The 25,893-nt window shown below is 50.5% G+C and overlaps 1 protein-coding gene across 3 annotated transcripts in view; it reads right to left on the minus strand.

The window, feature by feature from the left end:
* Nucleotides 1-25,893, minus strand: part of LOC118892820 (probable palmitoyltransferase ZDHHC11B) — a 36,205-nt gene that overhangs the window by 4,313 nt on the left and 5,999 nt on the right. Inside the window, exons 4-14 of one of the 3 annotated variants that reach the window (XM_036847789.1) lie at nucleotides 23,156-23,334; nucleotides 22,663-22,764; nucleotides 21,453-21,577; nucleotides 20,329-20,484; nucleotides 18,008-18,120; nucleotides 17,076-17,110; nucleotides 13,941-14,034; nucleotides 10,219-10,253; nucleotides 4,637-4,700; nucleotides 2,661-2,695; nucleotides 1,680-1,776 (exon numbers count right to left, since the gene is read on the minus strand). In XM_036847789.1, the coding sequence (XP_036703684.1) occupies nucleotides 1,680-1,776; nucleotides 2,661-2,695; nucleotides 4,637-4,700; nucleotides 10,219-10,253; nucleotides 13,941-14,034; nucleotides 17,076-17,110; nucleotides 18,008-18,120; nucleotides 20,329-20,484; nucleotides 21,453-21,577; nucleotides 22,663-22,764; nucleotides 23,156-23,334 (1,035 nt within the window). Of the gene's footprint in view, nucleotides 1-1,679; nucleotides 1,777-2,660; nucleotides 2,696-4,636; nucleotides 4,701-10,218; nucleotides 10,254-13,940; nucleotides 14,038-17,075; nucleotides 17,111-18,007; nucleotides 18,121-20,328; nucleotides 20,485-21,452; nucleotides 21,578-22,662; nucleotides 22,765-23,155; nucleotides 23,335-25,893 lie in introns of all 3 variants that reach the window. The other 2 variants (XM_036847788.1, XM_036847787.1) reach the window with 2 other exon arrangements.

The raw sequence follows: 25,893 nt of genomic DNA on the forward strand, positions 1-25,893 counted from the left end.
CGTGGAGACTGACCAGATGCTGTAACATCTGGGGGCGGGGGAGCGGCCGCCACCCTCTGTTCTTTAGTCCTGCTGCGGCTCCGGGCAGAACAGCCTTCATTCCCGGAGCAGTTGGCTGACGCACCCCACAAGTTCGGGGTTGTGTGTTTTGCTTGGCCTGGCCTTGCCCTGAGGGGCAGGCACAGGTGCCTGCCTTAGTTTTGGCCCCCTTGGCAGCAAGAGCTTCCGTCAGTGCCACCTTCTGGAAGATTTAAAGAGACAGAACCTTTGCCCTCTATTTGCAGCCAGACATTTAAGGAAGTCTTTGTCAGGTCACTAGCTGACCACAGAGATAACGGAAGAGAAATTTCAGTGACAAGAAATACACACTTGGCAAAAATAGTTTGGAAAAGTCACAAACACATAGTTCCACCCTTCCACAGGCAAAAATCTATAATCCCTGAGGAGCGAATCTGACTTCCAGAGTTACCACATTATAATACTCAGAATATCCAGTTCTCAACAAAAAATTATAAAACATACAAAGAAACAGGAAGCCCAGACTTTCAAATTAATAGTAAAGGATATTAAATCGGCTGTCTCAAAAATGCTCAGTGAGGCAGAGGACATCATGGACAAAGAATTAAAGGAGATCAGGAAAATGGTGTATGAACAGATAAGAATATCAGTAAAGAGGCAGAAATTAGAAAAAGAAACTAAATGAATTCTGGAGCTGAAAAATACAAAAACTGAAATAAAAAATTCACTGGAGGAGATCAGCATATTTGAGCAGGCAGGAAAAAGGATCAGAAAACTTGACGAAACTGAAATTATCCAGTCTCAGGACCGTAAAGAAAAAAGAATGAAGGAAAGTGGACAGAGGCTGGTGGACCTGTGGGACACATCGAAGGTATCAACATACGTGTTGTGGGAGTCCCAGGAGGAGGGGAGAGGGGAAGAGAACAGAAAAATACCTGAAGAAATAATGACTGAAAGCTTCCCAAAGATGAAAAACATACATCTACAAATCCAAGAAGCTTAACAAACTTCAAGCAAGATAAACTAAAACAATCCACACTGAAACATTACAGCCAAATTCTCAGAACCTAAAAAGAGAATTTTGAAAGCAGCAAGAGAGAAGCAACTGATCACAAACAAGGGATCCTCAGTGTGATAAACAGTGATTTCTCATCAGATTCCATGTAGGCCAGGAGTCATTGGGGTGACATAATGTCATGAAGGAAAAAAAAAAAAACCCTGCCAACCAAGAATTCTATACACAACAAAAGTATCTTTTAAGAATGATGGAGAAATTAAGACATTTTCAGGTAAACAAATGCTGAGGGAATCTATCACCAATAGACTTAACACAGTTTACACAGCCCCTCCAAATTCTTCAGGCTAAAATGAAAAGATACTAGACAGTCTTTCAAAGCTGCTTGCGGACATCAGGACTCCCACAAGGGCTGCTGGCGGTGCCTCCGTTTTGGGGTCCGTCTGCTTCTATCACACACACACCATCCCGCGGCCAACAGCCTTGGCCCTCCTTTCTCTGCTGCTCTGCACTCAGCTGGGCTGCCCTGAGGAGCACCCCTGAGTCACAGGCAAACCAGCCATCCTAACCTCAGTGTGGGGAGCCTGGCTTCTACATAGAGTCTCACTCTGCACTTGGGGCTCAGAGGTCGGTCCCCCGGGCTCACCTGGAGCTGCAGGGAGCTCTCTGAGCCGATGGTCCTGAGGGAGGTCTCACTTGAGCACCTGGACGGTGGCGACAGGAACTCCTTCCACTTCACTCTGCTGGGGCCGTGGGAAACAGAGTCAGCAGGGAGGCAGGGGGGTGGCATGTGGGGGACACGGAAGGAGGCCACGTGCAGTGTCTGAGGGCTGGAGAGGTGTGTGAGCATGTGCGTGCGTGTGTGTGTGTGTGTTTGGTGGGTGAGACTCAAGTAAATGACTTGTTCCTTTTAATTTTTATTTTAAATTGTATTCAATGACACCAGATGAAAGTGATTGAGCTTGGAGGGTAAGGGTGCAATCTCCAAATGCTTACAGCATAGGAAAGGTTTTATAAAAGTAGCTTTTTATTTAAAGCTCTCCCTGTTGCTGAGTAAGTGAATAAAGAGTGAGTAATTTACTTACTGTCAAGTTGTGAGTGTGTTCACTGTTACACGCTATTCTAAGATAGAAGACTCTCGTGGCCACACACAGTTTTGCCAGGGGACAGAGCATACGCTTTAACGCGTGTGCTTGAAACTGGGTCAGGGCCTTTGTAAAGGGTCACTTCCTGCCCTTGAGGCAGGAAGGTGGGCAGCGGGCTGGCCCGCGTTCCTGGGAGGCGAACAGACTCAGTGCCCACTGGACTCAGGCCTGCGTCAGGAGGACACTACGGGAAACCATCGGAAGGGCGTCCTACATGTTCACAGAGAGAGAAATCAAACGAGCACGACTCATATGTGTCCATTAGCTCAGGTGTCAGTTGTAAAGAAGGTGACGGGGAGCACTCAGGACTTTCCAGGCTGGGGGACAGCCGTGAGTGACAGTGTCAGAGAGTTACCTGAATAATTGTATTTTCTATTATGTCTTCCCCCAAATACCCCATCACAGATGAACCACTCTCCTCAGGAATCTGTGTTAAGAGGAGCATACAGCCCTTTGTCAGGCAGAAAAGCTCACAGACTTACCCCACTGTGGATGAACTCAGGTTGGCATCCAGTTCCTGTGGGGGGAAAGGAGTAAACGATGATTCATCAAGTTAAAAAAGAAGCCCTCGACACGGAGCTTACCTTACACAAAATCAAGCCCATCATCAGTGGACTTTGAGTAACGGTACCTCAGGGGCTCCCAGGTCCAGGGAAGGATCTCTGGTGGGTGGTACCCTAGCCCCAGTCCTCGGGTTCTGGCCTGAATTGCATCCCCTCCATTTCTATGTTGAAGTCCTAGCCCCTCGTGACTTTGTGGCTGTATTTGGAAACAGGGCCTTTAGAGCGGCAGTTAATGTGGAATGAGGTCATTAGGGTGTGTCCTCGTCCACTGTGCCTGCTTTCCTCACGTGAGGGGGAGATTCGGACGAAGGCCGTGTGATGGCCGAGGAGAGATGCTCAGAAGGACCAGCCCTGACTGCACCCTGACTGCAGACGTCCAGCCTCCAGAACTGTAAGAAAATAAACGTGTAGTTGGGCTGCCTGGCCCCTGCAGCCCCAGCGGAGAAATACACCGTCACACGTGCACGTGTTTTCACTCCCGTTTGGTGAGGACGGGGGTGGGGCGGCTGGGTCGCGTGAAAGCATGTATCTGACTCCAGGTGCTGCTGGCTGGTCCGCCTTCCGCACCTCACCCGCAGGGCACAGGCCTCCACCGCCTCTGCCCCTTCACCACGCTTGGCATCAGTAAACGCTCTGATTGCAGCCGCGCTGGCGGGCGTGTGGTGACACCTTCCTGCCGTGCTCATCTGTATCTCCTCAGAGTCTAGTGATACCGAGCCCCTTTTCATGTGCTTACTTGCTGTCCTTCGATCCCTTTTGGTGAAGAGTTTGTTCAAATCTAACCCTAACCCTAACCCTAAACTTTGATGATGCCCCATGTACCATTTATTTCTTTTTCCTCCTTTTTTAACCTAAAAAAAATCAAATATTTCATGTATTTTTACTCAAAAGTCATGCAACCACAGAAAACACTTTGGGAAATAGAAAAAGAAAACTAAAAGTTACCCAGAGTTCAATCATTCTAATGCATTTTCACGAATTTTCTGTCAATCTTTTTTTCCCTATTTATAGGATTTGGTTTTTGTTTTATACAGTTGCAAACATGCCATATATGTAATTTTATATACTGCTTTCCCCCACTTATTACATCAGAAGCATTTAACTTTGTTATTTCATCTTCAAAGCCAGAATTTTCAATTGGTCCATCATCTGTCAGGACTGGATATTCAGCCCATTTTACTTAATCATTCACCTGAATTTGGATTTTTAGATTATTTCAGATTTTTCATTATTATAAACAATGTTACGGTGAACATCTTTGCAATAGAGCTTTGTCCACAGTTATGATTGGATCTTCAAGTTAACGGTAAGAAACAGTTGCGTGCTCCCAAGTGCTGGGTGCTGTGCTAGTGGAGCAACTCTGCAATCACCACCAACAAACTTAGAGGTTTGCACAGGAGTAGACGTGCACAGGGCTCCCTGCCCAGGTAACCGGCAGAACTGGGTTGAACCCAGAAAGCCTTAGAGTCTATTTTCATTCTCAGGAGTGCAATTCCTGGGCCCAAAAGTTTACTAATAGGTTTACCCAAAGGGAAGACCTTTTAAAAATAAACCTTATGATCTCACATGCATCCTGGTGACTGTACTTGGAATCTGCTGAGAGAGTAGATCTCAAGGTTCTCTCTCTCACACACAAGGTGACGACATGAGATGCGATCATCTCACCATGTACACGCATGCCACTGCCCTCTTTCATAGACAGTGCTTTTGGCATTGTATAAAAGAAAACTTTGCCTAACACAAGATCTGGATGCCCGTCTGGATGTAAGAATGGACGTAGGAACATTCCGTTACAGTAGCAGCCCCGGAAACACCGGGTCAAACAGGCAACTCCTGCGCTGTGCGGTCCTCCCCCCGGTCCCTGAGTCCGGCCCCTGACCCCGCGCCGCGCTTACCTGCAGCCCCGAGGAGCTCTCGCCTAGGATGCTGATGGTAGAGTTCTGTTCTGTGAGCTTCACGCTGGTGGGACACACAGAAGGAAGAAAGGACACATATCAGCAAATGTGGACTTTTGGGGGCTCAGAATGGGCTGTGAGAGGCTGCGCGATCATACAAGGCTCAGAGAGAGAGCAGCTCTGCCGAGCCCTGGAGTCTGGCCTCTGACACTGAGAGAGAACAAATGCCCCCTCTTTTAAGCCCCTTAGTTTGTGAGGATTTGTTGCACTAGACCTAAAACGAACACAAAACTATTGCGTTGAATTATCTACGTGGGCCCAGTGTAATCATCTGAGCCTCTAAAAACGCAGAACCCAGGAAGAATAATTCAGAGAGATTTGAACGTAAGAAGGACTTAAACTGCCATTGCTGACTTGCGATTCAGGGGGAGGAGAAACGGTGAGAAGTGAATTCTGTCACTGTCCCCAGTGGGCTTGGAAGTGGATTCTCCCCCAGAACCTCCAGGGATGAACGAAACCTGGGGACACACGGTTGCTGTCTGTGGGGTGCAGAGAAGAGACCCAGTTTCATTCGACCAGGTTTCTGCCCCAAGGAAACCATGAGTTAGTAAGTGTTGATGTGTGTCTTCACGTGTAAGATCTTATTCCTTGTTCATATTCTCAGCCCATCCATTTAACATTCCATAACAGATAAACAGTCCAGAAGAGATACTCTTTAGAAATTGGTACGATAACCACTGCTAGAGCAAGAGACACTTTGTAAAGTCCTCCGTGAGGTTTTCTGTTACAACTTGCCCACAGAACACCGTCACATCCACGGGCACGTATGGGGCGCATTTCTTCCTCTGGCAGGTGTCACATGACTTAGATATTTGCCCTGGTCTCTGTGAACCGAGATCCGACCTGCTCTAACAGGGTCAGCCGCCGGAGTGAGGCTGGGAATGGCCATCAGAAGTGCGGATTTCCTCAGCTGGACCCAAACTACTATGTTACCCTGGAAACATTTTCTGCCACAAAAAAGACTACTGGTAATTTATTTCCCATCTCATCTAGACGATTTGTAACTTACATCGTGCTTGTATCACATTTTACCCATCATTAACCCTTTCATTAAGTAATGCTAGCTCCTTTTCCAATTGGAGGAGTAGAGGCTGGATTGGAAAAGAAAAAGAATATGGTAAAGATGAATATGATACATGCCCAAGGTAGAAGAAAAAGTCTTGATTTTTTTCTTTTAACAGAATGAACTTCACAATACATGAGGCTCCTAAGGAATTGTATATGATCATTATTTTATAAAATAAAACATTATGTATACAATGCACAGAAAAATTATTAGAAGGGAAGACTTAAAAGATACAAATCAAAATTCCAGCAGTAGTTATTGGCGGGTGGGGGACTCTGAGTGTCTTTTGTTTTTATACTGGGAATTTTGTATTTCCAAATTTTCTATAATAAATGTGCATTGATTTGGAAATCTGAAAAAAAAATTTTTTGAGGTGAAAGTTTACCATCCTGGTTCCAGTTAAGTTTCTATCATTCTTACCAGAAAAGGATAAAAGAGAAACGTTCTCAGATTCTACTTAAAGGGTCATGGTTAGATGATGCTGTGAAGTGAAATTCATAATGACTTGGATTCACATGATAGTCTTGCCGGTCAGATTTCTCAGGAAGTCAATTTAGAAGAAAACTTGTTGGGTTGTTTGAAAGAGAATTGATCTTTTTACACTAAATTGTATTGACTGGCTGATTGTTAGACTAAGCAAAAATCTAAGTGACTCTCAGCATCTGAGAAACTGCCTAGTGGTGCATTTCTTCTAAGCTCCCCTTTCCCGGTCCAGGGAACCTCTCTGCCCTGCTGGATGCAGGATGGAGAGAGAGTGACCCACAGGGGCACAGCCCCAGCGCTCCCCGTCCCCAGCTCCCAGCACAGCCCTCCAGAAGGGCGGGGGCTGCACTTCTGGCCCCTTTTCCACTGAGGAGAGATGAATCTAGGCTTCCCTGTGCTTCCACATGGAGCAGTGATGCTGGGAAAGAAGCAATGGTCCCTCCCAAGTGAAGCCATATTGAAGGCAACACCAACCCCAAACCCAGGTGTCTTGGAACTGGACAAAATCATTTCAAAGTTTATCTGGAAAAATAAATGTGTAAGAATTGTCAACATTTTTGAAAAATGAAAACATCTTGATAGGAATTTGTCTAACAGGGAGTAACGGGATGCTGCAGTAGAAAGAGATAAATGAGGCAGAAGCAGGCATCCAGGATGAGTGCAGATGGGTCCAGACACTAAAGAGAGAGCTTCTCACTTCCACGGGGAAGGTGGACTACTTAATAAACGAGGTGGCAACCAGTAGTTACATCGTTGGGATAAAATGACTTTGTTACCTGTCTCACTGTATCCAAACATCAAGATGGCCTGAGAATCAAAACGTAAAGAAAGCAAATAAAAACTACGAAAATATTAGAAAGACTATTGGAGGATATTTGTAGAAACTGAGAGTAAGGAAGGCTTTTAAAAGCAAGACAAAAGAAAATTTTGACAAATTCAGCTTCAGAAAAATCTGTGACCTCTACATTGCAAAAGACACAATAAAGAAATTTTTTTAAATGACAGACTGGATGAAATATATTTGAAACACATAGAACAAAGAATTAATCAATATCTTCAGTAGGCAAAGAGCTCTTAAAATTGCTAAGAAATATACAAATACCCCAGTATAAAAATGGGGAAAATATGTGAAAATCTAATACAATGCACACAAGAGAAACTATATAATGGTCAAAACAGATGAAATGATGTACATTCCCACTGGTATTAAGAGGAATGCACATAGAAACAATTACTTGTTTTATTTGGATGAAACTAAATATACTGTTAGTATCTTGTATTGAAAACTTTGAGGAAATTGATGGAAGTGTGAATTACTCTAACTTTGGGGAAAGTAATCGTGAAGATCTATGAAGATTTAAAGTGCACAGCCAAGCCCTTTGCCCTATGGACGTCCTACAGAAATAAAACCAACTGTACCTAACAATAATGGCACAAAGACGCTTCCGGTAAACTGTCCGTAAAAGCCAAAGCTGGCCATAACCTCAGGGTCTGCCGGGGGATAGCTGACAAACTCACGGTCTATCCACGGAAGAGGATGACTTTCCTGACGAGAAGGAATCACGTCTACGTGCAGTATCACAAAAGCCATCCACGATACACCATTGGGGGTATAAAATAGGGAGCTGCAGACTGACGGGTATGGCGTGATTCGATCTTTTTCCTGTAAGCTTTTGTGTATGGATAGAAAGCAAAGGTGGCGGCTGCTCAGGTTATCAGCCTTGAGGTGGTGCTGGGGGTTTTCCATGGTCTCTATATTGATGCAAGAGCATGTGTTAACAGATATAATAATGAAGAAGCAGTGAGGTATTCATCTCAACCAATTCTCAACTTTAAATGGATAACAAGCCCAGCTTCCTGGCATGGAGCAGGGCGTGGTGGGCCGTCACCTGGTGGGCCTGACGATAGCACAGATGACCAAGCCAAAGGGGATTTTCCTCAACACTTGAAATCTAAGGAATTTGCCCTGCTGGGTTTCAGATTTGCTCGGGACTGGTGACCCTTTTTTCCTTCTGATTTCTTCCTTCTGGAATGGGTATGTCTAGCCTATCTATGCCTGTCCCATCAATGTATTTTGGAAGCAAATAACTTGTCTGGTTTCACAGGTTCACAGATGGAGTGGAATTTTGTCCAGGATGAATCAGTCATACCCTGAGTCTCAGCCATCACTGATTTGGATGATTTAGGTGGTGAGATTTGGGACTTAGAGCTGATGTTTGAACTGGGGGAAGTTGTGATGTGGTGACAGAAGAGCATGGATTTTGGAGGGCCAGAAGGCACACTGTTGTGGGTTAAATTGTGCCCCTTTAAAAAAGATGAACAGTTGACCCTTGAACAACATGGCTTTGAACAGTGCGGGTTCACTTATACGTGCATTTTTTCCAATATACAGTTGGCCCTCCAGATTTATGGGTCTCACATCCGAGAATTCACCCAAACTTGGACCGAAATTTCTATCTGTGGTTTGTTGAATCCTCGGATCCAGAGCCCACAGATGTGGATGGCTACCTATGGCACTTGAGCATCCATGGATTTTGGTAAACGCAGGGGCCCCTGGAACAAATCCCCCACGGATACTGAGGGATGGCTGCATTGGCGCCGTAATTCCCAGGACGTCAGAATGTGACCTTATTTGGAGACAGGGTGTTTCAGAAGCCATCAACTTAAAGTGAGGTCATGGGGGCTTCCCTGGTGGCACAGTGGTTAAGAATCCGCCTGCCAATGCAAGGGACACGGGTTCGAGCCCTGGTTTAGGAAGATCCCACCTGCCGCGGAGCAACTAAGCCCATGTGCCGCAACTACGGAGCCTGTGCTCTGTCCTGTGAGCCACAACTACTGAAGCCCAAGTGCCACAACTACTGAAGCCTGCGCACCTAGAGCCCGTGCTTCACAACAAGAGAAGCCAGCACAGTGAGAAGCCCGCGCACAGCAATGAAGAGTAGCCCCTGCTCACTGCAACTAGAGAAAGCCAGTGTGCAGCAATGAAGACCCAACGCAGCCAAAAATAAATAAATTAAATTAAATTAAAAATTTTGGATTAGGGTGGGTACTAATCCAATACCCGTGGTGGCCTTGTAAAAAGGGAAATTTGTGCACAGAGACAGGCATAGAGGGAAGACGATGTGAAGAGACACAGGCAGAAGATCACCATCTACAAGCCAAGGAGCCAGGCCTGGAACAGATCCCACCACCCTCAGATCCCAATCCACCCTGCCAACACTTGATTTCAGACTTCCAGCCTCCAGAACAGTGAGACATGTTTCTAATTTTTAAGCCGCTTGTTTTGTGGTACTTTGCTGTGGCAGCCCTAGTAAATGAAAACACCCACCATAACATTGCAAGTAAATTCCCTGTTTCTCCACCGTCTGTGAGAAGATGACTTTTCATGGCTGCATACAATTTCATCACGGAGACAGAGTGTACTCTTGAAATGTGTTCTTACCCTGGATGATGACCTTTATAATGGGCCATGTTCTGTTTTTGTGATTTTGAAGGTGAAAAGGTCATGTGCGTGTGTGCAGTGCTCCTGGGGCAGAGTGTCACTTACCTTAGCATCTAACTGACTCAACACCGACTCAACATGAGTCAGCCTGACTTTCGGGAGCTTAATTGAAACCTAATGTTAGTAGAGGCTGTCAAAAGGACATTCAGGCTCAACGGAGCCCATGTCCTCCAACTGGCACGGAAAATAAAGAGACTTGTCTTATTTTTGTGTATTAGTTCAGATGTTAGTTGTAAAGAAGGGCGAGGAGAATTATTGTAGTTTTTGCAAGTAAGATAAGTAAAAATGAGATACATGAATGGCTATAATTGTTAGTAATCTTAAGTGAAACAATTTTAGTTTTCATTGTGGTACACATTATTTAAAAATATTCCATCACAGATGAATTATTTTTCAAAGTAATTTAAGTTAAGAAGAGAATATAGCTATTTTTCAGATAGATACAACAACTCTAGTAAGCATCTAACCTACCTGTGTACAGATGAACTCAGGCTGGCAACTGGTTGCTGTGAGAATAAATAAAAATCAATAAAATTGTAAAGGAAGAAATTGTCGATGTTGAGGTTATTTGTTCAGAAAATTCAAGTCTGTTATAGTTGATTTCAAGCAATGGTGTCTCACGGGCTTCTGAGGCCTGGGAAAGGATCTCACTGGTGGGATAGTATCTTTCCTCCCAACCCATGTTACATGTACAGAGGTGGCTTCATTTCTCCTAGTCAGGAATGGGATTGCTGGGTCAAATGATAAGAATATATTTAAGCTTTAAAGAAACTGCCAAACTACTTTCCAAAGTGGTGTCACTTTAAATTTTCATTTTCCTTTCCATGTATTAAGACATCCAACTCCTCTACAGGTTCACCAACACTTGGTATTGTTAGCCTTTTTAATTTTAGCCATTCTGATTCATGTGTAGTGGGGTCTTATTTTAGTTTTAATTTTCATTCCCTTAATGCCTAATGGTGTTGACCATCTTTTCATGTGCATATTTGCCACCCATATATCTTTTTTGGGGCGGTTTGTTCAAGTCTTTTGCCCATTTAAAAAACTGGGTCATTTTTCTTATAATTGAGTTTTGAAAATTCTTTATATATTCTGGATACAAGTATATGGTTTGGAAGTATTTATTCCAGTCTGTGGCTTATATCTTTATTTTTGTAGTGGTGACCTCTGAAGGGCAAATATTTTAAATTTTGATGAAGTCCAATTTTTCATATTTTTCTTTAATAGTGCTTTGGTGTCATATTAAAGAAAACTTTGCCTAACTCAAGATCACAAAGATTTTATTCTGTTTTCTTCCTAAAGTGTTGTAGTTTAGCCCTGAAATTTAGGTCCAAGATTGATTTTGAGTTATTTTTTTGTATGCTGTGAAGTAGGACATTAAGTTAATTTTTTTTTTTTTTTTCCTTGTGGGTATCCAATTGTTCCAGTATCGTTCACTGAAAATACATTTCTCCCCATTGAATTGCCTTGGCACATTTGTTTAAAATCCATTTACCATAATTGTAAAGGTTTTATTTCTGGAGTTTCTATTCTGCTTCATTGATCTCTATGTCTATCCTTATGCTGGCAACCATACAGTAGCTTTGTAGTGAAATTTGAAGTCAGATTATCTAAATCCTCCGATTTGGTTCTCCTTTTTCTAAATGATTTTGGCCACTCTAAGTCCTCCGAATTTCCACATACAGCTTGCTATTTCCTTAAAGAAAAAATCTTGCTGGGAATTCAATGGGGATCATGTAAGTTTGTAGACCAATCTGGGGGAAATTTTCTATCATGACAATATTGAGTGTTCCAATCCATAAATATTGTAAATCTTTCCATTTATTTGGAGTGTGTCTAATTTCTCTCAGCAATAGTTTGTAGCTTCACATATACAGATTTTTGTGCTTGTTTCATTATTTTATTATTTTTTGATTCTACTGTGAATGGAATAGTTTTCTTAATACCATTTTCAGAATTTTCACTGCTAGTATACAGAAATGTAATTCAGTTTTTAACATTGATTTTATATCCTACCACCTTGCTAAGCTATCTTATTATTTCTACAGATTTGTTAGGATCATGTTTCCTGCAAATAAACACCATTTCATTTTCAAATCTATATGCCTTTAACTTATATTTCTGGCTTTACTGCACTGGTTGGAACTTTAGTAAAATGTCAAATAGAAGTTTGGAATGGACATTCTTGCCTTGGTCCCAATCTTAAGGGGAAAGCATTCAGTATGAATTAAGTATGAATTAGCTGTAAGTTTCACCAGTGTTCTTTACCAGATTTAGGGTGTTTTCCTCCCTAGGTTGTGAAACTGTTTTATCATAACTAGATGTGTTACTGGCAAATACTTTTTCTGATTGATTGATGTGCTTGTAGGTTTATTGTATTTTATTTTATTAATATGTTTACTACATTAATACGTTTTCAGATGTTAAACCAACCTTGCATTCCTGGAATAAACCTCACTTAGTCACAGTGGATAGTTCTGTATATATGTGACTGCATTTGGTTTGCTAATATTTTGTTAATGATATTTGCCTCTGTATTCATGAGTGATGTTGGCTTATGATACTCTTGTTTGATGACATTATCTGGCTTTAGTATTATGTACTAGCCTCACAGAAATGAGTTGGGAAGTATTTCTTCCTCCTCTATTTTCTGAAAGTTTGTGCATAATTGATTTGGGTTTTTTTCCCCTTAAAATAACAGTTAGAATTCACCAATGAGGCCATTAGGGTCTAGGATTTTCTTTGTGGAGAATTTAAAATGACTAGTTCAGTGTCTTTACTTGTTATATGACCATTTGAATGTTCCATTTCTTCTTGAATCGGTTTTGGTAATTTGTACCAACTAAGTAGAATGGTAAATCCCTTTCTCAAGTAATAAAGCATATTTCAACCTTAGAACACTTACAATTAAGTATAGAAAAGTTTAAGAGACCCAAACCCATAATGTTATATTTTTGCATTAGAAAGTCACCTGTGCATTGGTAATTTGGTGTTTCATGTTCTTAAATGCCAAAGGTAATGTGTCCTCCAGTGCAGGAGAGAGAAAGGTTTCAAATCTCAGAGTCTCAGAAGACCTGCCTGCTCTTAGGAGTTGAGCTTGGCCCCATTCTCTCCTGTTGGCCACCAAATGGATATAATAATGTGTCCAGGAGACTCTTAGTGAGATTTAACATATGATCAATGACAAGTCAGAGTGGTGACCACATGGTCAAGACTGGCAGCAGGTATCAAATGGGACTGTCTCAGGCAAACTGGAACATAGGGTCACCCTGGCTTTAATGACAGCAAAGAAAAACCCATGGATGCCTGCTCCTGGCTTGCAGTAAAGGTCACCTTTGGTGGTTGAGTCTGGGGGGGGGTGGGCAGGATGATAGTTTCCATGACATGTGCTTCCGAACTTCTAGTAGAAGTTGCTAGCGCAAGTGCAAGCAAGGAAAAAGACTGCTGACAACTTCACTGCTGCTAAAGGTGGGTGCTGACCCTCTTGCTATTTCTAAATTATTACAAGGGTCCCCCTTCTCTGATGCCCTTCAGGGTTTGTGGTGAGATGAAGCTCCTCCACAGAGAAAATAAAGTCACCAGCAACCTTCAGAAATTGGCACAGCAGCAATGCCTGCTCACAAGGAGCCCACCAGAAACCCCCGGAGCATCTGACCTCTGGGGGGGCCTACAATGAGTCAGCCCTGCAGGCTTGATCCTGTGACGTTCTGGAAATGATACAGCACACTCGCACGTCACACACACACGTCACACTCACACATCACACCCACATCACACATCACACTCGCACATCACACACACACGTCACACATCACACATCACACCCACACATCACACATCACACATCACACCCACACATCACACTCACAACCACACATCACACCCACACATCACACATCATACTCACACATCACACCCACACATCACACACAGAACACACATGCATCACACACACACACTCACACACACAACACAAGCCCCACAGTTAAGAACAGTTCTGCCCCTCACTTTCTCTTCTACTCCCCACCTACCTTTGTTCCCATGTGAGGGGCACCCGTGGGAACCACATAAATGCTCCCATTCGTCAAACAAGCAATTCCAAATACTGCTCCGCCCTCATTCTTGGAGGGCCTCAGACCCACCTTTGGCTCTGACCCCCGTGGTGAGTCTCACGCTGGTGGCCGTGGGCTTACCTTCGATGACGATGACGAGGTGTCCTCTGGTTTTACGGCGGTGGAGCACAGCCTCAGGTGCATGGAAGTTGGCAGGAACTCCTTCAGCTTCTTTCTGCTAGGATGGGGCGGGGGGAGGGAAGACTGAGGTCAGCGAGGAGGGAGCTGGCTGGGGGCAGGAGCGCATGCAGGGCTGGTAAGGCTGCAGAGCCCCACACCAGCCCCAGTGCTGCCGTTTTCCCCTTAGAGCAGCAGCCCTGGGAGGCCGTTTGAACGCTCGATGTGAAACAGCCCGCAGGGGCTGTGCATGTAAAGGACCATGACTGCTTGCCAGTGGGACGCCAGGAAGACGGGCTTCGCCCCACCGAGCCCCCCCGGACAACTGCACTTGCCAGTTTGCGAGCAGCAGCGGCGCAGGGGCTCCTTACAAGCGCACAGTGACGTGCCCCGGGGCCACAACATCGCCACTTTGTGGCACTTTCCCGCAGAGGCTCCAGGAAACGAATACAGGGGGCTTGTCTTTGATGCCCAGGTAGGTCAGTGTCATCACACGGACCTCCACAAACCGAGGAACGTGGAAGAGGGAAGTCGGGCAGGTTTGAAGCACAAGGAGGACTCGGCCCTCCGCTACCGACTTAGAGATGGAGCGTGAGGACGGGACGGGCTCTGCCAACACTCCAGACCCACCGTCTGCCGAGGACGCCGCCCCAGGAGCCCTGACGGCTCTGTGTGAAGTGCCCGGCAGAGCCCGACGCGCCCGCAGGCATGTGCCCGCGGGAACTGAGAGTTCACGCGTCGTCTTTGTCACTAAGTCTGGGGGGATTTGCTGTGTAGCAATGGGAACTGGCACAGGCCACGCCTCTAAAATCAGACAGGAAGTGTCTGCCTGTGTGTGGTCCTCCCCCCACTTGTATTTTCATCCTAGCTGGTCAATTTCTATCGACATAATCCATTCTGTTTACTGTTCCACGGCAGGCAAACAGTCCAGAACAGAAGAAACACTCCCAGTAAACTGGTCTGATAACTGCTACTAGAGACACACTTTACAAAGTCCCCCAGTGTTTTCCACCAAAACACGCCTGTGAGACACTTCAGTGTCCTGTAATTTAAACATATTCCCAGGTTTCTAGGACCTACTCCAGCAAACTTTCCCCCAAATCGGGCTGTGTCTACTCATCAACTGTTAGGTTGACTCCCAGGTCGCCCCAGGAACATTTCTGCAGCAAGAAAAGGCCATTGGTGTTTTATTGCCCATTGGGTCTGGAGGGCTTGTAAACTTGTATTTTGTTGTATCACACTTCTCACACAATCAACCTTTTCAATAAAGGGATGCAAAAGTAAAGACTAGATTGAAAATAAAGAATAGTATTCCAAAAATGAGGAATACGGTACATTCCAAAGATGGAATGATTTATATTCACAAAAATCATTATTTTTTCTGTTAACAATGTTCACAATATATGGAGTTTTTAAAAAATACTTCTAAAGAGTTCTACAATATGATTATAATTTTAGAAAAAAACCCATCATGGGCTTCACTGCTGGCGCAGTGGTTGAGAATCTGCCTGCCAATGCAGGGGACACGGGTTCGAGCCCTGGTTTGGGAAGATCCCACATGCCGCGGAGCAACTGGGCCCGTGAGCCACGATTACTGAGCTTGCGCGTCTGGAGCCTGTGCTCCGCAACAAGAGAGGTCGCGATAGTGAGAGGCCCGCGCACCGCGATGAAGAGTGGCCCCCGCTCGCCGCAACTAGAGAAAGCCCTCGCACAGAAACGAAGACCCAACACAGCCATAGATAAAAAAAAACAAAAAAACAAAAAAACAAAACCCATCATGTATATAATGCACACAAAAAATATTTAAAAGGAAGACCTAAAAGATACTAATCAAAATGCCAGCAGTGGCACTTGGTGGAGGGGGGCAAGAAGGGATGTTTGTATTTACACTGGGAAGTTTTGCAGTTTCCAAATGTTCTATAATGAATATGCATTGATTAGGCAATCTGAAAAAAACTAGGTTTTTGTCTTGTTTAGGCTTGGTTTTAGAGTTAAGCTTACCATGCTGATTCCAGTTAGGTTTCTACCATTCTTGCCAGAAAGCGATAAAGGAAAAAATATTCTTAGATTTTATTTAAAGGACCATAGACACTTGAAAGTGAAATTCAAAATGACTTAGATTTTCACAATACTAGTGCCAATCAGGTTTCTAATAAATTTAGAAGAAAAAAAATAGTGGGCTATTTGAAAAGGAATGCTCTTTCACACTAAATGCCCTGATTATTAAACTAAGCAAAAATCTGTAGCAATTCTCAGCTTTTGGGGAATTGACTAATGGTGCACCTCTCCTTTTCTGAGTCTCTCTGCCAGTTGAGCTGTGGCAAGGGAGACGTGAAGCCCTCCAGGACCCCTGGGCCAGTCTTCCCTGCCAGGAACACTGGAGCTTCCCCTGTAGGTTTCCGGGAAGAAGGAGCCCACTAGGGTGTGCCCGGCACTTCCAGCCCCTCGATTCCCCACCTCCCCACCCGGAGACTGGCTTCCTGGTTTGTTCCCCACACAGATGCTGAGCTGTGAAGGTGGGGAGGCAGCCTTTGTCCCTCCCACGTAAAGTGCACACCTAACGTAACTCCAGCTCAAACTCCAGGTTTCTTGGAACTGCACAAAACGATCTTCAAGTTAAATGGAAAAATAAATACAGGAAAGAATTGTCAAAAGTAATGAAAAACAAAAATCTTAAGAGGGGCATTCACCTACTAGATATTAAAAGGTAGCTAAATGAAGTCCTATCCTTAAAACAGCACAGTGTCCTTAGTACACTCAGCAGAGGGACAGACTGGTGTCCAGAAGCAGACAAGCCCAGCGTCTACGGAAGCTCGGGGTATCAGGAAAAGGGCCTTTCGATTTGATGAGGGAAAGTGGACCATTTAATTAATGAGGTGGCAACCAACAGTTACGCTGTAATCAAATAACCTTGGCTCCTATTTCAGTAAATACAAAAATAAATAGAAGATGGTTTAAAAACCAAACGTAAAGAAAGCAAGTAAAAATTACGAAAATATTAGCAAAGAATATGGAGGCTGTTCTTTGGGCTAAGACTGACTTTCTAAAGCAAGCCAGTTAAGAGGAGAATATAGCTGCTCTAGGCAGACGACCACTTACCCCTGCACGGATGATCTCAGGTGGTTATCCAGCTGCTGTGGGAGACAAAGGAAAGTCATAAAATGAAAGCAAGTTGTTGACACTTTCAGTTGATTTGGAGCAGTGGTACCTCAGAGGCTCCTGGGTCCTGGGAAGGGACCTCACAGAAGGGAGGGGGCACCCTTCCCCACACCCTCACACATGTGTGCGCGTTCCCACTTCTCTTTGGCAAGAGACAGGGAGTGGGGTGACTGGGTCACTGAGACGTATATATTTCACTTTTTAAGAAAATGCCAAACCTCTTTGCAAAGTGATGTAGTTTCACATCCCCACCAGCAACGTGTGAGCCCGCCATCTACAGCCTCGCCAACACTTGGGGCTGGTCTCTTTGATTACGGCCACTCTAATGGGCATGTGTGAGGTCTCGTTGTGGTTTTAATTTGTGTTTCCTTAACAATGAATTATGTTGACCATCTTTTCATGTGCCTATCTGCCACCCATAGATCCCCTTTGGTGCAGTGTGTTCAAATCTTTTGGCCATTTAAAAAGTTGGGTCGATTTTCTTATAATTGAGTTTTGAGAGTTCTATACATTTTCTGGGTACAAGTATATGATTTGCAAATAATTATTTGTGTCTGTGGCTTATATTTTCATTTTCTTAATGGTGACCTTTGAAGAGTAAATGTTAACTTTGACGAGGAGCAGCTGCAGAAATGGGTGGGCCTGAAAGGAGTCAGCCCTGCGGGCTTGATCCTGTGGAGAGTGAGCTCGGACATGAAACCACACACACACGCACGCTACATGCCAAACATACTCACGTACGCATACAACCACACACACATGCCAACACAGAAGCGAAGGATGGTGGCTAAGTGTTCCTAGCTGCAAGGTGACCTTGGGTCTTGCCCCAGCCCGCATGAACCTGGATGGTGAAGCAGAGAGACGTCCGGTACCTGTGACAACTCTTCTCTTTCTGAGGTCACATCTCTCTTCACTGCCGGGGGCTTCGAGCTCTGCTGCTGGTAGTTTTGCATTATGTAATCATATGTGCTCAGCTTCTTGGCCCCTAGAACGGAGGAAGGAGGCAAAGGGCAGAGTCGCCCTCCATCAGCTGCACAGCGGCCCGCCCTCCGTGGTCCGGGGCGTCGGGGGTTGGTTCCCAGGCCACTCCAAGCCCGGCTGGCCTCGGGCCGTGGCCAGCAGCTCCCCGCACCTGCTGGGCCCACCAGCCCCGTCCCGGGCAGGGGAGCCATGGCCCTGCGTCCCTCACAGGCCCGTAAAGCCAAGGTGGACAGGGGAGGGCTGAGCCCAGCTCCGTTTTAATTAAGGTGAGACACCAGCTCTCACACGTGGCGGAAAGACCCCAGGTTGTTAGAAGAAACTCTCAAACATGTTTGTCAATAGAAAAGCACTATTAACGAAAGCACGTCCTGTGCCCGTTTCAGTCGTGTGCCTTCGCGGAGGGGCCGAACCTTCCCTGAAAACTAACAAACGTGAGAACAGAGGGTTGACCATCATTTCTGAAAAGCGAAAAGGGCCCCCCACAGAAGCCTGTTTGCCGCTTGGGGAGCAGACGGAGGGCCGCCCGCCCTCACAGCTCAAGGCCCACTCGGCTGCTCCCTGCGGGGGGCCCGAGGCTCAGAACCCCTTCCCCGTCCCCTTCCCTGGGGGTTCCTACAAGGGCTTTTGCTTCATTTGCCTTATCTTTCTTGATTAACTGCACACATTCCCTCAGAACCTGTGTCACAGTTTGAGGATGTAAACTTGACCCTGTTTATATCTCATGAAAATATTCATTCTTCGGTGCGGGTTTGCACAAACCCCACCAAATTCAGACCGTGAGCCGCCCCTGCGTGCATCCGGCGCTCACCCCCTTCTGAGTGCACCTCGCGTGAGGTGTGCTAATCAGACCGCAGTGATAAAGCAGAGGAGGGGACACAGATGCAGAGCCTCACACGCCTCGCGGCCTGGGAGCTGTGGCCGGAGCCCGGCCGCACTGAGGAGGGTCCGCCTGTGTCCACCCGCCAGCTCGGGCCGCTGGAGGGTCCTCTTCTTCCTCGGCATCTTGCATGGCGCTTTCTCTCCCATTTGCCGTGCCCGGCTCTTCCTTGAGCCTCCGACCCGAGGGTTTCACTCCGATCGCATGCTGAGCGCTCGCCACTGCGCTGAGCCTGGACTGAATTCTGACTCGCCACTGCGCTGAGTCTGACCCCGCAGAAGCTGAGGGGTCGCGAGGATGTTAAGTAGATACGTTCTAGGGTACTTTTACTGTAACTAACAATAGCTAAATCCCAATGTTTTCCTGGAAATCCATTCTTGGAGGTTCAAAGACCCTAAAATAAACCCACGCGGTCCTGAATCCAGCACATCTCCCCCTGTACAGGCCTCCTGTGTGTCCTCACCCTCGGTGACGGTGGCACCACTACCCCCTGGACGCTCCTGTCCTTACACGTCCAGCCGGCCACCGAGTCCTGGGGGCTTGACTTCTCCAGGCCCCTCCTCACTCCTGCGGACTCACCGCGCCCCTATCAGCTACAGAAGCGCAGAGAGCAGCGCTTGGGCGCGCTCCGCCTGGACAGGCGCAGACGGCCCCCGACACGCACCCCGGCCCCGAGCCCAGGGCCTGCTGGCCCCGCCGTGCACGCAGGAGCTGGCGGAGCCGTCCGGGGCTTCCAGGGCGGGTTCTGCGCTCGTCTCTGGCTCAGCGGGGGATGGTGGGCGCTGGAGCACCCGGCACGGCCACCACAGGCCCCTCGCCTTCCCTTCGGGGCCGCAGAGGTTGGTGACGGTTGTGACTTCCAAACAAAGTCTTCACAGGGTGAGGGATGGGCCTTCTCCCCTCATTTTAAAGGCAGATGGAGCCTGCCCCGGGCAGCTGCCGTGTGGACACGAGCAAACCACCGGTTCTCCCTCAAGCGAGTTTGGTTAGTGGAGACCCCATCGCTGAGTTCAATGCTCTTCATTGGTAGGATTTCTGGTTGTTGCTTTTCTAAATCTCCCTGTTCTTTTCCACAGCGTCCTGTTCATGCCTCATAGATTCTATTCCTTTCTATCTCTGAACACCTTAACTGACCACTTTCTGAACCTCCTTTATGTTTTCCGCAGGTCTTGGAATAGAACTCAGCCTTTCTGCCCCTCATGGGGTGTTTCTTCTCTTCCCGTGACTTGTCCTTTGTGCTTTGAGCTTGTTTCTGGCGGAGCCTGCCTGCCCGGGGACCCACGTGAACACAGGGGCAAAGGCTGGCCAACACAGGGCAGCCCAGGGGGCACGTACTCAAGTAGACGTGGAAGAAGAGCAGGTGACCAAGCAGCAGGAGGCTGATGAGCTCAAGCAGCAGCACCAGCACCCCGATGCCCAGGAAGACCGGGGTGCTCGTCCTCACAGGGAAGAGCGGAAGGAACAGCAGCCACGTGTTCTGATCGGAGATACCTGTGGAGAGGCGGAGACACATGCACCCAGCTCCTGCTGACGAGGCAGCACCCCTCATCAGGTGAGTACCTGGGGACAGAGCTTGGCACTGGGGGAGGGAACACCAGCCGGAGGGAGCGACTCCCTGCCCAGGTGAGCTCTTCCCTGCCCAGATGAGCTCTTCCCTGCCCAGGTGAGCACCTCCCTGCCCAGGTGAGCTCCTCCCTGCCCAGGTGAGCCCTTCCTCCTCGCCCAGGTGAGCCCTTCCTCCTCGCCCAGGTGAGCCCTTCCTCCTTGCCCAGGTGAGCTCCTCCCTGCCCAGGTGAGCCCTTCCTCCTCACCCAGGTGAGCTCCTCCCTGCCCAGGTGAGCCCTTCCTCCTCGCCCAGGTGTGCTCCTCCCTGCCCAGGTGAGCTCCTCCCTGCCCAGGTGAGCCCTTCCTCCTCACCCAGGTGAGCTCCTCCCTGCCCAGGTGAGCCCTTCCTCCTCGCCCAGGTGAGCTCCTCCCTGCCCAGGCGAGCCCTTCCTCCTCGCCCAGGTGTGCTCTGCCTGACCTAAGTACCCTTGCAGCCCCTCCTGACTGCGGTGGGTATCATGACCCACTTCACGGATCTGGAGGGTAAGGCTGGGAGACGGTAACTAGGTGCCCAGGTCACAGAGCCTGACCCCGGCGTCCACTGCGCTGCCCCGCTGGGCCCTCCCCACTCTAACTAGAGCTGGAAGGTCAGAGCCACCACCTGGGGCATTTCCAGGATACAGTCCTCTGTGACCCAAGGGGACCTGACACCACAGCCACGCGGCCTCCAACAATTAAGTGAAGAAAAACAGAGAAGGGTCGTGTGCTGGCCAGTGAAGACCGAATCCCAGCTCAGGCGTCTTCACCCCACAACTCAGTCTGGACAGGTGCTCGACCCCGGGCTGCCCTACGTGGCCCCCCAGAGGGAAGGTGGCGCGAGGGGAGGCCCAGGCCCGGGCGCGGGGAGCGCGTACTCCTGTAGTGTGGGTCGGTGCGCAGGCTGGCGGGGCTGATGAAGTACTGGATGAGGGTGTACAGCAGGATGGCGATCGTGTACAGCAGTCCGGCCGAAGCGGAGGCCACTGTGGTGAAGAAGTACCTGCGGGGCAGAGCCTGCTCAGGGCGGCTGCACAGCCCGGGGCCGGGGAGCCAGCCGGCACGCGTGCCGAGGCCCCAGGCAGCGTGGGGGACCCGGGGTCGTCCCTGCCGAGGGCGTGCCCCGGCCGCCGCCCCGCAGCCCTTCCGCCTCTGGCTCCCGACCTTCGGGCTTCTCTCTCCTGCTCTCGGGGTGGCCGCACAGACGCGCAGCCCCGGGGCCTCCCTGCACTTTCTGTTGCTCCACGGTCTCACTCGGTCCTCCAGGAGGCCCGAGGAGGGCCCGAACCCTAGCGCTACCCGCCCCAGCTCACAGGAGGGAGACGGAGGCTCAGACACGGGGTGCGACTGGTCCAAGCCGGCCCCCCCCGGGCCCCCTTCTCCTGCTGGTTCAGCCCCGGCTCCCTCCCAGCCACCACCAAGGGCACGGCCGGCCGGGGTGTTGATGCCGGCGCCGAGGAGCGGGGAGACACTGCCTTCGAAAGGCACACCCGTCAGGGCTGCGTGCTTCGGTGTCAGACCCGAATCACTGCTGCACTCCGCGCACAGAAGACACGGAGAACGGTCTCCCCGTCAGAACAAATAAACCCTGGGGGGCAATTCCTGGACTACGGTTCCACTAAAACGCCTTCCTTTAGTCTTCCTGCTGTTATACCTTTAACATTTTCAGTGTTAAACAGTGTCTGTAGTTCACCTGAAGTCGCCTTACACCTGCCCTGAGGTCCTCCCCTAACGGCCCGGATAACCCCGCACAGGCCGAGCCCGTTGCGTGCCAGGCCCCCCCCGACCCCGTCCTGCCGACCCTGCCCAGTGGACACGGGGAGGCGCCCGCCAGGAGACCCCTCTCGGCCAGCTCTGTGCTTGGAGCCGCCGTTGGGACCTCCCGAGGGGCCCCACGGAGCCCGGCCCCCTCGGTGCTCTTCGAGGCAGGGCCACACCCCTCACCCGTCCCCACGGCAGGTGGACCTTGAGGTGCTCGGCCAGTTAGGAGGCCCCTTAAGGAGGCACGTCCCGGAGGAGGGGGGAGCGAGCCGCGTGAGGGGTGAGTGCCGTCCCAGGCCCGACGCCCCGGGTGGGGAGAACCCTCACCAGTAATTCCTGCTCCCCACGCAGTTGTTAAGCCACTTGCAGTGATGGTCAAAGCCTGCGACACACTTGTTGCAGGCGCTACAATGCTTGGCTTTCGCGGTCCTGGAAGGAAGGTTAGGAGGGGCAGCCTGTCAGAGCCCCTGTCTGCCTGCAGGGCCAACCCCACGGGTGGGTGCCTGCCCGGGCGGGCGCGGCGGCCACAAGGCGCCAGGGCCTGAGGCCCGGAGGCTGAGTCAGATCCCTCCTGGCCGCCTACTGACACCCCTGGGGCCCTGAGCAGCCCCGGGCGGTGATCCGGTCGGGGGCAGAGGCTTGTGGGAGACCCGAGGCTACGGTGCTCCTGCCCCGGACGGGCGGGGAGCTGTGTGTCGGGGCCCCTGCTTCTCTGCAAAAGGGGCGGCGCCCGGCGGCTGCTGGGGACCAGGTGCGCCTGAGCCCAGCCCACCCCCGCGGGACGGCTCGGGGGGGGCCCCTCACGCGGCCGGGCACTCACACTGGGACCTTGCACAGGTGACAGTACTGCCTCTGGATGACATGAGCGTGTTTGGATCGGTCGAAAGTCAGCACAACCCGTGCGTAGTTCTTCTTTAAGCGGACATTGGCTTCGGCCGGATCGATGGAAACGACAATCAAGTGGACTAAGAGGTGGAAGAGGCAAATCCCGCCGGTCACCTGGGGGGCGTCAAGGAACATCTCGGCCTGGGCAGCACGCGTGAGGGGCCCGCTCCGGGCGGCCAGGGGTCCAGGCCCCAGGCAGCCACGGGAGCCTGTGCCTGGCCGGCAATGGGAACGGCCCCTCTGGCACCTGCGTGCCCAGCAGAACCCACCCGACTCCTTTGTCCTTGAGGGACACAGCAGGGCCCGCTGGAGGCCGTGGCCCTGCAACCCCAGCTGAGCTTCACTGGGACAGCGGGAGAGGCCTGTGTGCGTCCACGGGCACCAAGCCTGGCGCCGAAGCCGGGTTGTGGAGGTCCTTGGGGCAGGGAGGCCGCGCTGAGCACATGTGTCAACAGGAGAAGGAGGGAGGGAGGGAGGGAGGATTCAAATACCCCCAGTGAGCCTTTGTGGTGAGTGGGCCGGGACTGTCTGTCTCTCTCTGTCTTTGTCTCTGTCTCTGTCTATCTGTCTCTGGCTGTCTTCCTCCCAGCCCAGGACCCCTCAGGCCCACTCCAGCTCCCACTCCCTCCAGGGCTCCCAGGGTAAAATCAATTCCTCACATCCCACCCTCTCCACCTCCTCTTCAGGGACTGACACACTGTCCCCATGGAAACCAAACAGAAGGGGAGGAAGTGTCGGCCTGGCCTCCCCATCAGCCCTGCCCTGCTTCCCAGGACAGTTCTGAGCCGGGAGGGTTCGGGTTCACAGGTCCAGCTCCTGCGAGGGCGGCCTGGGCGTGGTGGGGAAATGCCTCTCTCCGCCCGCCCACAGGGTCTCGTGGCAAAGCCGCATGTGCACAGGGTCTACGGTGACTGTACAGAGGCCCACTGGCAGTGCAGACTCTGAGCAGGGAGGCCCCTCTTCTGGGGTCCTTCTCAGGCTGCACCGCCGTCGGGGTCCAGGGCCTGCTGGCCCTGCCTGTACTGCTCAGCCTCAGCGGAGCCGCCCTGGGGCTCTGGGGCTCGCGCTCACAGGCACGGTGCTGCCTGGACCAAGCACCCCTGGTGCACGGCGAGCCTCAGTGGGGGACTGCTCTGGCCAAAGTTGCTTGGCCTCCCTTGTCCTCCAGCCTCCGGCGCAGACCCAGGGCCCTGGGTGCCAGGCGTGGGGCAACAGAAGCCCGGCCCAGCCAGGGGGCACAGAGACCACGGTGAGGGCGAGAGAGAGCCGAGGACCAGCCAGGCCAGGGGACCTACACAGGGAACGGGACTGGCTGGATCCCTCAGTGCCACACAGGGACGCCCTTCCTGTGGCCTGGACCTCCCTGCCCCCGCTGTCCAGCAGGCTGAGCCACGCTCCCGTGCAGGGTGTGGGGCAGTGGGCAGGTGGTCAGCGGCCAGCCAGCACTGTCCCATCTGGAGATGCCAACAAGGTCCGGGCACGCTGGTGCCCCTACGCCCGCTTCCCGAGGCCTGAGGCACAGCTGACGCAGCACTGTTTGTGTGGTTGCTGTGGCAACAGGAGCGTGTCCTGAGCGCAGGACACAGGCGGGGGCACAGCCCGGGACAGGAGATGTGGCAGGAAGTGGCACTGCGGCCCAGGTGCGGCCCTGCTCTGTGGAGCTAGAGTAGGACTGTCCCCATCAGACGCCGGGGGCCCAACCCTAGCCTGACGGGCAGCCCTGCAGAGCCCCTAAACCTGCAGGTGCCCGGGGGATCCCGAGACCCAGATGCGCTGGGCCAAGCTGCCACGGCCCCTCAGACGTCACGCGTCTGCCCACCTGCCTGCCTGCGTCTGCGTTTGCCAGAGACGGCCCGGCCATTCCCGCTGTCGGTCACACACTCAGTGGCCGTCTCTGAGCCCCCAGAATAGAAGGTGCCACAGGCGGGGTGTTGCGCCCTCAAGCTGCCCGCTTTCACTTTCGAAGTAATTTTATCTCAGGAGCGTCTTAGGTTCAAGTAAATAATAAAAAGAACCCGGTCTGCCGTCTCACTTCCCCTGCAAAGCAGGGCCCCGAGCTGTTCTGAGGACGCGGCGGTCCCCTAGCAACTATCTTTGTTCAGTAAACAAACAGCACCGGGCGCCAGCCCAGGATGCCCGCCCTGTCACACGGCTGCCTCGCCGGTCCTGCAGCGGGAGGGCGGGGCCCCCGCGGAGCTGCCCCACCGCTGCCTGGGTCCCAGAGGAGCCCCACCCCGCCCAGTGCCTTCCGCACGCCGAGGGCGGCCAGGCTCCTGCGCGGTGACCCCCACGCTGCACGTGCAGCCTTGCTGACGCTTCCCTGTCTCCGCCGGGCCCACGGAATGCCAGACGGCTTCCTGAAATCCCGCGGCCCTGACCCGGGACCCTGCCCTCCCTGCTCCTGGGTCCCTGCAGGCGCCGAGTGACGCTGGCGCCCACTAGTGGCCAGAGCATGGCGCCCAAGTGCGGCTGCCAGGGCCTGAGGAACATCGCTGCGGCAGTGGCGGGTCTGGGTGGCAGGAAACTGGACCAGAAATCATGTCCTGAAGGCCGTCTGAGCTCTGAACAGCCAGGGACGCCATCCTGCATCCCCCGCTTGGGACAGGCAGGAGGGGGCCACACAGACTGGGTGCTGAGCCACCCACAGGCAGGGGCCCACCAGGGGGCCAGGAC

This window comes from Balaenoptera musculus, chromosome 3 (genome assembly GCF_009873245.2).
Source record: "Balaenoptera musculus isolate JJ_BM4_2016_0621 chromosome 3, mBalMus1.pri.v3, whole genome shotgun sequence".
In the NCBI taxonomy this organism is placed as follows: domain Eukaryota; kingdom Metazoa; phylum Chordata; class Mammalia; order Artiodactyla; family Balaenopteridae; genus Balaenoptera; species Balaenoptera musculus.